Below are 15,418 nucleotides of genomic sequence, written 5' to 3' on the forward strand. Positions count from 1 at the left end.
TGTCAATTCACATGGACTCCAAATTCTATGAAAAGACCAATAACTTAATATAGAAAGCAGGAGACATGAAATAGAAATCCTGTTTGGAATAAAATAAAAGATAAAATGTGTAACTCAATAAATTATCCAGCTCAGAACCATCAAATTTAACAAAAATATAGTAAGTTCAAAAGGCATTATCACAACCTCCAAATAATTATTCTTTTCAAGTGACTTACGAAATTGTCTAGCATATATGGCCATTGATTTTAATGTTTTTAATTATTTAATTAAATTGTAATTGTTTCCATGCAGCTGTGATGGAATGAGGCAACCTGAGCTCTTTCAAACAGCATTAGAGGCAACTAGTTATTTTATTGTATCACAAAGCACAAAGGTCATAGTCAGTGTCCTGGATATCACAGGAAAAGCCTTTACTATAAAAAATGAGAGGAAACATTGTTATTACAATGATCCAATACCATTTTTCTTTCAGCAGTTACATATTATATTTTAGAAACCAGAATTTTTCAATTAAGGGTTTACTATTTGGTCTCAAAATCTGTCTGCCAAAAGAAAAAGTATGCCAATTTTGACATGTGATTTTCTGTACTTGTCAATATACTTGTAAGATATTTACTAGAAAAGCTCTGGAATCAACATCTATCTGTTCAATATGTATGGAAAGATATAAGAATGCTGACCTAGATTTTTTTAGGAACTAAAATAAGGGGCTGTAGGTTGAATTTTCATTGCCAAGCAAACTTGATTTACTACAGAAAACTGCAAGGACAATCATTCACACCATCCTCAGAGCAGAGTTAGAGATAAAAAACTCCACGGTCTGAAGGATATTGCTCTTTATCTTTTAACACTCTCTGCATCTTTTTGTTTTTTTAAGAAGAAATACTACCAGAAATAAAGGAAGCAGCAGCATTTCTACTTGAATCCTTGTTTTTCAGAGGTTAATAAACACTTTTCTGAGTCCTCTAATCCTAAAGCTCAACATTTTTCATGCAGATAGAATTGTTTACAACTTCTTTTTTAGCAGAGTACAACTCTCTTGTTCTGATACCCTCCACAGAAAACGATTCCTCCAAATAGTGAATTTTTACAGTTCATTGTCAAAAAAATATGACCAAAGTGTGAGGTCAGCTGTGACATAAGCTGGCCCTATACAGATAAAGAGCAATAGAAAGTATCCATCTGCTGGAACTCGCCATTCCAATCACATGCAATTCAGATATTGCCTCAAGCAGCGGTCACATAATGTAGCCCTTAACAGAGAAAAATCAGGGAAAGGGAGCTTTGTCCCTGCAAAACACATCGAGGCTGAGATCAGCACTGAACAGATAGAGCAACGGAGCAGGGAGATCAGGTTCAAAGCAAAAGCAGTCAGATTGGCTTGAAATGCTAGGCAATTGACCTCTGAATTAGTAAAAAATATTGAAACACATGAAGAGTGTTGCAAAATATGTAAATCTAGGATTTTTTTTCTGTTTAATCACATACAGTCTGACAGCATATGGAAGTATCTCAAACTGTTTTATACCTCCCAACATTATGGCTGCAGACTCAAAACCAAAACACAGCAGAGTGAACAGCATTTGCCTACCTGGCCAAATCAGCTCCAAAACACTTGCTGAATTCTTTGTTAGGGCATATATGTTTTATATATATGGGACTTTTTTCATATGTATGTCCTAACACCAGCATCACACAGAGCTGCTATATCACTGTAGCATTTTCTTCTTTCTTCAGTCCTCATTATAGTAGTCACTTTTCACTGTCCTCTGCTATGTAACTTGTGTTCATCCTTGCCGTTATTAATTCAGACCTCTTAATTGCCATAAAATGAAAAGCTGAGCATGGAGATAATAATTCAAGAACCATCTGGACACAATCCTGTGCCATGTGCTCTGTGATGATCTTGCCTGAACAATGAAGTGGGACCCAATGACCCTTTTGGTCCCTAACACTAATCCATCCTCACCCACTCTGTGATTCTTTGACTTAAAGAATGAGAGGATACATATTTGATATCTAACAGAAAAAGAAAATAGAGGAGTCAAGAAGTTTTACTGGTGAATTTGTCTCCAAGTGTTAGGCAAACAACCATTCAACTAAAAGCTGGGTAAATAATAAAGGTTTCTTACCCTCTGAAGAGCACAGTCACTTGATTATTTACTGATTAGTTTCTAAGTGCCTGCTGTAGTACAGTTTATAATATTTAAAGACATTAAATATTCAATATTAAACAAGAAAAAATTATAAAAGTGGGGTTTTCTAAAGGTCATCAAACTTGGAGGTTAAACACTTAAAGAAAATGTGACCACAAGGACCAGTTCCTGAGGCACTTGCTCTTTTGATGGGTTTAGACTAAATTAAAACTAAGGATCCCTGGCTTTGGTTTTTTGTCGTTTATATTATTCACATTTTTTATTCTTTTTAAAATAAACTTAGCATTTTTTCCCTCCATCAGTTAAGGCAGAAATAAAATTATGAAAAGAAGCCACATTTATTAATACCAGTTCTACAAATAATCAGTATGTAATGTAAATCTTCCCTGGACTGAATACACTGGTACCATTCACATTTGTAGGGGTCCCAGGATCACATCTATCCTATAAGCTAACTTCTATGAGAGTTTTAATTACAATCATGCTTTTCTTCCCCACTGAAATGTAAAATATTTGATATTTATTTATGTTTATGAAAAAAGGAAAATAGTATAAACAGAGACAAACAGTACTAGCATTTGGTAAAATCTCTTATATTCTTAGAAGAATTTGATCTTCTTAGCAAATAGAAGTATTATTAAACAAAACCTAACATTTTGTGATCAAACCCGCCTGTTTACCCTGAAGCTTTGCTAAATTTCCTTTAATCAAAACAACTTAAATTGAATCTTAATTATATTTCTATAGATTGAATGGGAGAGCACAATGGCGTTCTGATTCCACAGTTCCTTGGGGCATTTCTGTAGTTTCAGGCTGGCATTTCAGCCTGACCTGGGAACACATCTACACTTGAAAAAATCTAGGATCACAGCAGTTTATCTATTGCCATAAAGCTCTGATCTTTATTTTCTTTCATTAAATGTAACTATTCAAAAATTTGGCTTGTAGTTCCAAACAAGCACAGAGGAAGGAATGGCTGAATAACCACAGCAGTAATTACTGCAACAACCATCTTCACCCTTCAGTCCTCTTCTGTTTGCAATCATCCAAGAATATTGATTGGTTTTCCAAAATTACTAACACATTTCTTATTTACTGAATCATAATCCAATATACAGGCTGTTACTCAAGATCTAGGAATCCACTAGTCTCACCCTTAGGATATAAGGGAATACTGCTTTTGTTTTACTAAGGATAGTTTGAATTATAAAAGAGAAATTACTTGTTCAAGGTGGAATTTCATGAGCTGTTTTAATTGAGAATATAGTGCAAGTCAGATCTTGAAATACATCTGGCCAATTAAATCTTGAGATTTGTGGACAGAAACATGTGAAAGCCATTTCTTTCTGCCCCTCATCAGGACAGAACCAATCCCTGATGCAGGAGAAGATACCACATCCAATTGGCTGGAGGGATAACTATTAATGTTCTTTGAATGATAAAAAGTAGAGCAGTAATTCTCATCAATATCCAGAACAAACCCAAATAAATCTGTAAGCACCTTGTAACTGAAGCTGGTTGGTCTATAGGTGGCATTCCATAGTGCAGTCTCACCTACAGAGAAACTGTAGAAGCATGTCCAAGTGACCATGTACCAATAGCTTCTAACCTTCTCTACCCCATCCTACTCACCTTTCTTCTTCTGCAAAGTCCAAAACTTCAGTAAGGTATTTGTGAAAGCTACTACAGTTTGTGAAAAGAAGAAATGCCAGGTTGCAACTGGTTCCCAACACTCAACTCATCTGAGCTGGTGTGCACTGCCCAGTAAAACAACAAGTAAATTCTGTCCATCCATCAGTAAAGTAATTTTGCTAAATGAATAAACCCACTGATGATTAGACAATGCCTCCTCCATTGCATCTTCTTCATGCTGGTGCATTTGAAAGGGGCAAATTTGTATTGGCTACATCCACATTAACTTTTCCCTGCTGCTGCACAGAAAAAAAAAGGTTTTCCTATATTATTCATTACAATTTCCATTCTAAAAGGAGGAGACATTGGCGACTACAAGAAGAGGGATTTCACACCCACCTGCTGCACTGTTCTCAGGCACACTTGCTTCGTAGAGGCTGTGGCTGAATGAGATCACCTCCTCTTGCTCTTCTGTAAAGATAATGACCACAGCTGTGGCCGTTCGAGGTGTGATGCCTTGATCTGAAGCTGTCACTACCAGCTGGGTACTGAAGTCCTTGGAAGCCAAGGGCTCCCGAAGAATGATGTCACCTGTCTTCATATCAACCTGAAATACAGTTTCTGCCACCAGCAAATTAAAAACAACAGCTCCATTTGATCCCAGATCCACATCCTCTGCTCTCACAGTGGCTACTGTCTCATTCACAGCAGTTTCAGCAGGCACAAAGACCCTGATAGGATTCTGCATAAAAACAGGATCGTTGTCATTGACATCATTAACGTGCACCACAACACTGACAGTGGTGCTCCTTGGAAAATGGGTACTGCAGTCACTTGCCACAGCCCTAAAAGTGTACTGGGACTTGGTCTCCCTGTCCAGTGCCTTTGTAGTAATGATGGATCCTGTGACACTATCGATGGCAAATGCTCCATAGGTATCATCAATAAGGGAGTACATAACTTCACCATTCAAGCCAGCATCTTCGTCAGAAGCAGAGAGCTCCAGGATGGCTGAGCCTTCCTCCAGGTCTTCTGTCACAGAGATTTGATACTGGGTCTTCGCAAACAACGGGCTGTGGTCATTTTCATCCAAGACTGTTAGATAGAGCTGTGCAGTGGAGCTTCTTGAGGGACTGCCTAGGTCATGGCACTCAATTACAAGAGTGAAATTGCTGATGTCTTCTCTGTCTAAGCTACGAGTGACCAGCAGCTTGCCCGATGTATTATTTAGTGTGAAGTATTCTCCAACATTTCCACCTTTCAAACACATAAAAAATGAAATGATCACAACTACTTTTAAAAAAGAACTCCTTGTGAATGCTCTATGCTAATTGCAATAACGAGGTCCAATTGCTCATACAGCGGGTGTGCTCATGTGCCTTTCACATATTTTATTTCTCATACAAATTAAAACCTGTATTTCATTTAAATGAGTGAGTGGCAATGATAGCAAATGCAGAATGTCATAACAATTTACAGACTGGCCTTTTGGCCAGATGCGTGTCTTTTTTTCTCAAACCAGCCCACCTATGCTGCTCCATGAAGTGACCTCTTCCCAACCTTAGTTACAAAATCCACAAATCTATAAAGCATTGCTGACAATTGTAATTGCTTGTTCCTAGTTCTCTTCTGCAAACCTATCTCTTGGAATTCAAGGTCATGATTCGGGAGCACTGGGAATAAAAATGAAGCAGTCAACTGAAAAGTCAGCATTTTTAGTAACAGTGAATGGCTTACATACTTGATAACATGCAGAAAGACCAAAGGTAACTAAATTAAATGTCATAAAGATCACAACATTAAAACCAAGAAAACAAAGGAATTCACAACATTCTTTGTTTCTTCAAAGAAAAATGTGTTGGTTTTTACCACAGTAGCTCTCTGCCTACATTTGAGCTATTGCTGAGAGCCACAAACCAAAGTAAGCACAGCAAACTTGTACTTGTCCAAAGATACTACAGGAGGATTTGAACAGTTGTGGAGCTTACATTGGCATAGTGGACACAGGGAGAGTTTGGCAAGATGGAAGCCAAGTACGACATTACTAATTGCTGGGTGAAAGAAGCTCTCATGAAATAAAATTTAATAAATAGTGTTAAATAAATAAATTTCAATTAATTCTTGGGTATATTTTCAAGGGAATATTTATATTCAGACTTCTACAACTATAACAGAAAGGACAAAAATTATGCCTTCATGATTAATGTCTCGTTCCAGCATTTGGTATTTTTTTTTTGTTTCTCTGTTCTGCACTATTTCAAATCCAGAACGCAGAATGAAAGTATGCCTGGAAAGTGCTTATTATTGCTGACAAAAGGGTGATAGATCTCTTTTCTTTTGCACATAAAAGAAGCATGTGGACAAGATGGGAGCTTAGGAGGCCTGGTAAAGTCAAGACTAGCCTAAAACTTGCATGCTGCTGTTTAAATATTTCCCTGATTTATAATAACAAAATGATGGAATATAACTTACCAGTTATTTTGTATCTAAGAGCTCCATTATTGCCAGCATCCATATCTAGAGCCCGGATAACGTAAACAACAGAAAGCTGTTGGTTCTCTGGAATAAAGATCTCAGAGGGAGGAAGAAGAAATGTGGGAGAGTGATCATTTTCATCCAGCACTGTGCAGATCACTGTCACTGTGCTTGACAGCGACGGAGTTCCACTGTCCTGAACCAAAACTAAGATCAATAAAAAGAAAGAAAATTTCATTTGGTGGTTGTGGTTGCAACAATAGATGTTCTTTAATAATATCAGAGTAGGAGAGTTATTTGTGCTATGCAAAAAGCATATGCTCTTCTGTACTGGAAAAATCTTACCACTTGCATCTAATTCAGAAGGCATGAAAAAAGTAATGCTGATAGTAACACCTCACTCTCACTTCCCACTCTAGAGGCGTTCATAGATATTTCACACTGCTACCTTTAATGCTGAAAACCTCCTGCGTTTCCCTGTCCAGTGATGCAGCTGTTACGAGTTCTCCACTGTCTGAGTTCATCTTGAATTTCTCATAACCAGTTCCTGGTAAGATTTCATAGTGAAGCAAGGAATTCAGCCCTTTAAAACAGAATGGAAATCTTAGTAAAACAGCAATTCTCCTCACATTCAGGTCTACTTATTTGTCACTTTCTTTTCCCTCCAGGCTCTTCTGAATGACAATTCCATACGGTTCCTGATCAGACCTACCAGTTGCAGGGATATTAGCTTTCCCATCTTTCTCTAGGAAATAGGCTAAATCTTTTAAAGGTTTTAGAAACCATTCTTTCAAAGTTGCCTGCCTTAGTTGAACAGGAAATCAGACTCAACATTCTTACCTATTATGGTTGTGAGATAATTCCTTTCATATTTCTTCTAATTTCAACATCCTCCCAAGGAAAGCATAATGCCATCTCCATCACACTTATATTATTACCTTTAATGAGTTTTATCCTATTTTATACGTGAAGGGTTTGACTATTGTGCCCTTATTTTTTTGAAAATTTTCTTACATTCCAGTCAACCATTCTGTGTTTTTCCCACCCAGAATTAATCCTTGAGTAGGGCAGGGAGAGTTGGTACACCTGAAAAATTACAAGATACTTGTCATATGCAAACACTGCCTGCCTGTTCTCATCTGCTGCAGTCAAGCACAAGACAATCTGCACTGGAGTTGATGGAGAAACACCCATGTAAGAGAAGAAACAGAGTCTACAGTTTTTAACACAGTCAATTTCATTTGCCTTTGAATAGATTTGTTAAGTGGTTGACAGTGCTACTGAAATTCGATTAAGAGAATTACTACCATGAATGCATTCACACCTAAACTAAGTCAAGGGAGGGATGTATACAATACACACCAGGAGGAAAATGACTTACAGAAATCCTTTCAGCTTTACAGAAGAAGGAAGAAAAATCACATCAGTGAGGACAGTCAAGGTGAATGTCTTCAAAGTTTTAGGTTATATTTATCTGATCTGCCCATATCAGATAACATTCAACTAAATTTTAAAAGCCATTCACAGTTCTGCCTGCATTCATCTATCCCTTTTCACCAATATGCTACCGATAAAAAAAAAAAGAGATACAAAGCTGCAGGTCTGATAGTATTAGCTTCTTGCCTCCTGCAATTGAGCTGCTTCAATCCAGTTCCTTCTCCAGCAGATTCCACAATGGACACTATTCACAACCAGGGCTGAAAAAACATGAGTGCCATCCAAGTTGATAATTCACACAATGCTGAAGTTAAAACTTTTAATCCTTAAAAAACACAGATATTAACATCTTAATTACATTTATTTACCAAACATTTACTGACTCCTTTCCCATATCCAACTGCTAGGAGTGTAAAGGAGCATTTGGAAATAGCTGCACACCCTGCCCAGGAGTGGAGCATGCTGACTCTACACATGCACACACCACAGCACAGCAGCTAGCACATATGCACTCAATCCAACCTGCTGGTTAATTATTCAGTAGCACTGGTCACACTTTAGGACCTGAAATTACAAACTGAAATAAAATATGTTCCCCCTGCCCCAAATCCAGATTCAAGTCTCATCTTTATAAGACTTTACAATAATGTCTAATGGATGGCAGTAAGCCCTGTCTCATAACTCAAAGTCAATGGTTCCTATTAACCTTTAAAATTTTTTTCCTAAGGCTCCAGACAGAACTATTGAACCACAGAAGTACACAGCTTAAAAGGAGACCTTGCCAAATACTAGTTTGGTTTGCTAGTTTAGTCTTCTGCAAAGACCTACCTCAAGCAAAAACCCTGACCTATCTTAAATATGCTGCTGGTATCTTTGCTTTGCCGTGTGTATTTTTCCAACATGCATATTTTTCCAAAGTTAACGTCTTTTACACTTGCATTTACTGATGTTGAGCTGTCAGATGTCAGCTGGGTAGGGGTGAGGGTACGGAGGGCTCCCTAAAGGCTCCCAAAGTCAGGCAACATAGAGATGCAGTAAGCACAGATGTTGTAATGTCCAGGAGATGGGTAGCTGAACAAAAGTTTTCAAGGATATTCATGTGAAAGAAAACCATTCAAATGTCAGAAGTTTTACTTGTGATTTCCCCCCAAAAAGACCCCCTACTAGTCACAGAGAATGAAGAAGAAAGGAAAAAATAAAACAAAAGGTTGCTAATGACTGGTTCCTCCCAGTGGTCACTCAGTGAATATACAAAGCGAACAAAAAAGTGTGATGGGACAAAGTCCTCCACTGAGAGTATGCAAATATTAATGGGAAGTGAACTGCAATTTAAAGAGTGTGTAAAAAATATATATATGATGGGAAAATAAAAAAAAAAAAAGACACCATGACAGGAGTAATTTTATTCCAAAACTGTGTTCCAAAAACATAAGAAAAGTGAGTAGCATTATATTTATATGACTCCTACACAAATCAAATTTTCTTACATTATGAATATCACTTCGATATTAATTGAAATAATGACACACCCACGTCATGGGCCCAAATCATGCAAATGTAAGAAAAAGACCCAACAGAAGGACTGTGGTTACTGGAAAATGTACTTTAAAAAACCAGCAGGAAGGAACCATCAGCCACAACAGTGCTCCAGCCCAAAGTGTCTGCACAGGCAGGCACACACTGTGCCACCCAGTACACTTGGAATGTCCTTCCTCTTCACCCTGCCAAGCCACCCCAACTCCTTCCCACTAACTGCCCTGGAAAGTTCCTTTCTTCTGTATTTCCCACAAAATGTGAGAAAAAAAAAACCAATAAGGGATGGCAAAGGAGGGAGCAGAATTCAAGCAAATTCTCAGTTGTCTCCTTTATCTTCCAAACCTTTCTTCAAGTATCACTTTTTTTGTGATCCACAAAAGAAATAAAATATTTGTAAGAGTGAGATACAGAGGCAGACTGCAGTACAGCTCAGCTGTTATGGAGATCATAACAGACAGGGATACCTACACATTCCTACTTTCTAAATACTTCACATACTTATGGGGAAATGTCTTTTCTACATAATACCTCTACTGAGCCCACATCAGCCTTTTGTAATCTATATGTGCTCTACATTAAAATTACAAGTCTTACTGAATACATAAGATTATTTTGCTTACAAGTTCAATTATCTGTTTTTAACATAGCACACTCTTACACAATTCTAAAGAAAGTACAGGAAGTGAACCCACAGTAAAAATGAAGTCATTCACAGAGCTGAGACTACCTTTGGGCCAAAGATGGCAGTATTGTAATATTTAACTCTCTTTCCAGATTTTATTATTTATCATGCAGACTTGTATAAGTGCTGCAGCACATGGACTAGCTGTAACATCATATGCTATGCATTTTAGACAGTTCAAAAGAGCAGGCAGTTGAAGAACTGGAGGGAATTTTTTAGCAGACTCTCTCAAGTTTAGTCCTTACATGTGATTCACTGAGGAGATGAACCATCCCCACATCTTATTCATCCATTCTGTGTATTGTCAAAAAGCAATGTATTAACACACTTTAGCATGCAAAGGCCTCTTTAAAACCCGGAGCAGCTTCCACTATCCCTCACAGTTCAACCAGCTTGAAAAACTTGGATGATAGTGCCCCTCTCTGGTCAGAAAAGATAAGTGCACATTTGTCGGCTCTTACAAAACCAGGCTAGTGAACTGCTTTAAAACTATTCAAAATGCTCTGATTAAGATCGAAAAAATGTTCAGATATTAACTTTGAGTTGAATATTGTTTGCTGATTTATAACCAAAAAACGTTGGCTTTCTTCACGTGAAACCTACAATATGCTGTGTCACACAAGAACAGCTTTTACTTTTAATATAACCATCAGAGCTGAAGCCACCCCAAAGTGGGTGTAAGTCAGAATAGCTGCAAGCTCTAATTAAAGATCGAGAGTCTGACCCAAAACGCACATTTGGAAACTCAAAAGACATACATTACCTTGGGAAAAGCACAACATCTGTACACACAAGACATCAAGATTGGCCTACTATGATCCACAAGTAAATTACAAGCAAAGGACATATCTTACCTGCATCTCGGTCCACAGCCTCCACTCGTATGACAAACTCCCCTGGATCTCGGTTCTCATGAACTGCAGCCTCATAAAGTTGCTCCAGGAATCCTGGGGCCTCATCATTCACATCAAGAACAATGATGGTTAGAACTTGTGTGGCAGAGAGAGCTGGGCTGCCGTCATCAAGAGCTATGACTGTCAAACTGTAGCGCTCCTGAACCTCACGGTCTAGAAACTGGGCTGTAGTCAAGAGTCCTAGTTTAAAGAAAAAAGGTTTTTAAAAAGGAACCCAGCTGATCCAGCACACACAGCTTCAATGTAGCATCACCAAGTCACTGCTGCAAGGCGTCTGGACTTTGCAGTCAGTCATTACCTTTGATTCCCTCTACAGTGCTAACTGGCTCAGAAATACTGCCTTTGGCATCCAGGGAAATTTGAATTCATGGAAAATTAAAGTGAATTTCAGAGATTGCTTTTTATTTAACTTTGGGCTTAACTTTTTAGCTATATTTAACTTAAATATTTGTCTTCTTCTGCAAGTAAGTTATGCAGTTAGGAGCTCTACAAATCAGTGTCAGCTGCATCACCTAATGGATTCAAAATCAGAGTAAGAACCAGAAAATATTACAACAATTAAGGTTATACTTGTATTTGTGAGAACATAGTATAATAGTTAGGAAGCAGAGAATTTCAGAGGGCTGAAGAATGAAATTCATCAGCACTTTGAGCTTCCACTGAACACACTCCACCCACAGTGTAATGCAGACTCCCTGATCTCAACTTTGCCTTTCCTCATAGGTACATACCATAACATACATGTGTGCACATGCTTTAAGTATGCATTGTGCCAAAATCAGAATGAAGTATTTCACTGCCTGCTTTTTCTTCCCACCTTCCTCAATACACTATTGGAGGATGCCCCAGTACAGCTACATAACACAGTAACAGTGTTATGCCAAAATTTTTGAGCTGAGTCTCACAGCGCTTGACTACTGTGCTGTGCACTGCCCTGCTTGTGTGGTGCTCTGCCCAAGGCAATCACCCCCGAGGACATTAAGTCACCTGGGCAGAGTGCCACACTAGTGTGGTATTTCACTATTGTATGGTAGGCTCTCCCAAATGTTACTGTGAGAATCATAACACAAGAAACCACAGAGAAGATACAGTACCTGTGATTTTATCCAGTACAAATGCTTTGTTTTCATTGCCTGAAAGAATGTGATATGTAACTTGTCCATTTCTTCCCTCATCAGGATCCTTTGCAATTATATGATGTACAAGGAAGCCCACCTCCACATCCTCCATGACATAGGAAAGAGGCGAAGACATAAAACTGGGACTGTTGTCATTGATATCTAAAATAACAATTTTGACAGCCAGGGAATCCAGACGACGATCAGTCAGATTTATTGCCTGGTCTTCTGCAAACACTGTCAAGATCACAGAACGTGTAATCTCCCTGTCCAGAGGAGAAGCTGTGGTCAAAGTGCCATACAAAGGGTGAATAAGAAATGGATTTTCACCTGTGTTACTTATTTCTAAGGAATACTCTATTTTGCTGTTCAGAAAACCGCCATCTCCATCCTTTGCATTGAATGTGTAAACCAGAGTGCCAATGGGTACATTTTCTTCTATGCCAATCACTACAAAGTCGTCTTGAAAATGTGGAGAATGATCATTCTTATCTTCTACATCAATACTTAGGAAGACAGTGCTATTTTTGGGGGGATTATTATAATCCTTTATAATAACTTGCAAAAGAAAGTGCGAATCTGTTTCATAATCAAGCTCCTTGGAAAGATAAAGGTCTCCTGTTAAGCTGTCTATTTCAAAATGAACATTATCATCTTTAGCAATACTGAAATGCAGTTTCCTGTTAGGTGCTAGATGGTTACTCAATGCCTTCAGAGAATCCAACACTTGTGCAGGTTTAAAATTTTCAGGTACAACAAAGTGCTTGAAGTCCTGAAAGAAGCCAGATCTCCCGCTGGAAAGTGGGATTACCTGCAACCAAAACACAAAGACTGCAGTATTTTCCCACTGTTATTATGAATATTGTAATGTGTAGTGGCCTGACCCTGGCTGAATGCCAGGTACCAGCAAAGCTTCTTTCTCACTCCCCTCTGCCACTGGACAGGGGACAGGAAACAAAATGAAAGTTCATGAGCTAAGATAAGGACCAGGAGAGATCACTCAGCAAATACCATCATGGCCAAAACAGACTAGAAATAGAGATATTAATTGAAGTTATTACAAACAAAATTAGAGCAGGATACTGAGAAGTACAATAAGAGCTTGAAAACACACCTTCCCGCCACCCCTCCCTCCTCCTCCAGGGGTGCAGGGAGAGAGGGAATGGGAGTCACAGTCAGTTCATCACCCAGTGTTTCTCCCATTGCTCAGGGAGAGGAGTCCTTTAGGTCTCTTTAACCTGGGAACAGCATTTGCCTTGCCTGGACTGAAGCTACAAGCTATCCAAAATTAACCATCTTTAGGGTGACTTGAAAATGGCAGCTTCAATAACATTCAGCCTCTGACAGAGGAGTGCACAGGTGGCCTGGACAAAGCAGCCCCACTGCGGCTCGATGAACAGCAGGTGGCTGGCTATGGAATGAGCACATGCTGCATTTCATACTCCCATGAAGAGCAGCCCTGTATAAACCAGCACAAAGAAGATATCCTTATACAAGGTTATAGAGACAGAATTTAGAAAAGAGAGCAACTTAGTGGAGAAAACAAGTAAGTCTACTCTCTTCCCCACCTTCAATCCCACTTGATACTTTTCTCTCTGCCTGCCTGGATATTTTCCTCCTATTTCCCAGTGTTTCCAATGATCTCCTAAAGCACAAGCATCATCTATTTGCAAGATGATCCAGAATGCTGCTGTGCATTCTTAACAAATCAAAATGAATCTGCCCTCTGACTTCCTCCCTCAACAGAAAAACAGCTAAGGAAAATTACCACTAGACAAGGTGCCTAAAATTTTGAACTTCTTCCTTTTTTCAGTTTATTTCCCAACCTTCCTCCAAAGTTGTTTTTTCTTCAAAGAAACTAAGCATTTAACATAATTAAATCTATCTGTACAAGGTAAATAAGTACCTGGATGTAAACAGCAGCATGCCCTTGAAGCGAAGGCATCCCCTGGTCCTTGGCTATCACCATCATTCTGTAGTCAGATCTCTCAGCATGTGACAGAGGCCGGGTTGTTCTTAACTCTCCAGTGACACCATCAATCTGGAAGTAGCCTATATCCTCTTCTGTGGGGTAAAAATGTATATGTGTTATTGCAAATCAGTAACAGATTGCCTCCATAGTACCGAACATTGTAATGAACAGTGAAAAGGAGCAGGACCCACAGGAAAGGAACCTGCTGCACTCATTTGGATCTCTCTGGCTTGTTTGGTTCACCTCCTCTTCCTTCATTGAGTACTTACTTATTATAAACCACTTAATGTCGACTTAGAAAAATATGTGAGAAACTGCATTGAGTACTAAAGCAACAGCCCAGTTTTGTACCAACTTTACTCACACCAATGATGTGTGCATCAGGAGGGTGACAGCCCAGGACTGGTTCTCCTATTTCTAACCCTGGCAGACAGGGCCAGAGAAAGAATTAAGTCTTAGTCTCCAAAGTGGCATGAAGGGTCGAGTATCTCCTGTGACTTTTAGATTACGGGGCCAGCAAAGAGCACTGCTGGCCCCTATGATACACTGTGACTGCAGCCATGCCACCTGCCCTTCCCGTGCTCTGTACCAGCAGCCAGTTGGGGGCAGCTACAATCTTACAGTAAGCTGTTGCAAGTGAATATTGGAAATTATGCTTGTATCTTTCATTGAGGACTGGTGGCACTCTAAAAATAAGTGGCTTTAATTAAAGTTATTATTTGCAGCCACATCATTTATTCAACAGCTGCAAAGAATTATTTAAACACATGTGAATAAATATCTCTTCATGACTTAGAATTAGAGAATCATATAAGTTGAAGAAAAGAACCTTAAGATCATCAAGTGGAACCTTTAACCCCACACTGCCAAATTCCCAAAACCATGTGCCTAAGTACCGTGTCTACATGTATTTTAAATAACTCTGGGGATGATGACTCCACCACCTCCCTGGGCAGCCTGTTCCAATGCTTGACAAACCCTTAAGTAAAGAAATTTTTCCTAATATCCAATCTAAACCTCCCCTGGGAAAAGAGACTGATACATAACTGCCCCATGTTCAAGAAATAGAATACAAATTACTTTCAAATTTTTGTAAAATGGAATAGTATCTATTACTCTGTATACATCACCAGAAACTGAGAAAATCACAATTGTTACGAGTACTTCTCTCTTAGAATACTATCCAAACAGCTTTCTTTTATGTGAATTTTTAATAAGGTGTGCTAGCGGGTTAAATAAAGTCATGCAGCATAAGAACCACTATTACAGTAAGCAACTGTGGTAAAAATAAATTCAGTGCAGATGTAGCACACAAAACACGCATAAACAACTATATTTCCATAGGCACCTAAGTGAGCATGAAGCTGTTTACGTTCTCCAAATCTGCACATTCAAATTAGTTAACAGCACATATAGATGTTCACTTTTGTATCCAATTATATCATCTGCAACTGTAAAATATTTGCACCTGTAACATTTGAAGAAAAAAACAT

General features: G+C 38.6%; 1 protein-coding gene across 5 annotated transcripts in view; it reads right to left on the bottom strand.

The window, feature by feature from the left end:
- The window catches only part of DCHS2 (dachsous cadherin-related 2), a 105,976-nt gene that overhangs the window by 17,664 nt on the left and 72,894 nt on the right, over window positions 1–15,418 (bottom strand). For 3 of the 5 annotated variants that reach the window (XM_064417430.1, XM_064417429.1, XM_064417431.1), the window contains exons 8-13: window positions 13,860–14,017; window positions 11,930–12,764; window positions 10,776–11,015; window positions 6,715–6,849; window positions 6,264–6,473; window positions 4,191–5,048 (exon numbers count right to left, since the gene is read on the bottom strand). In XM_064417430.1, the coding sequence (XP_064273500.1) occupies window positions 4,191–5,048; window positions 6,264–6,473; window positions 6,715–6,849; window positions 10,776–11,015; window positions 11,930–12,764; window positions 13,860–14,017 (2,436 nt within the window). Of the gene's footprint in view, window positions 1–4,190; window positions 5,049–6,263; window positions 6,474–6,714; window positions 6,850–7,889; window positions 7,964–10,775; window positions 11,016–11,929; window positions 12,765–12,802; window positions 13,413–13,859; window positions 14,018–15,418 lie in introns of those variants that run through there. The other 2 variants (XM_064417433.1, XM_064417434.1) reach the window with 2 other exon arrangements.

Source organism: Passer domesticus, chromosome 4 (genome assembly GCF_036417665.1).
Source record: "Passer domesticus isolate bPasDom1 chromosome 4, bPasDom1.hap1, whole genome shotgun sequence".
NCBI classification, from domain to species: Eukaryota; Metazoa; Chordata; class Aves; order Passeriformes; family Passeridae; genus Passer; species Passer domesticus.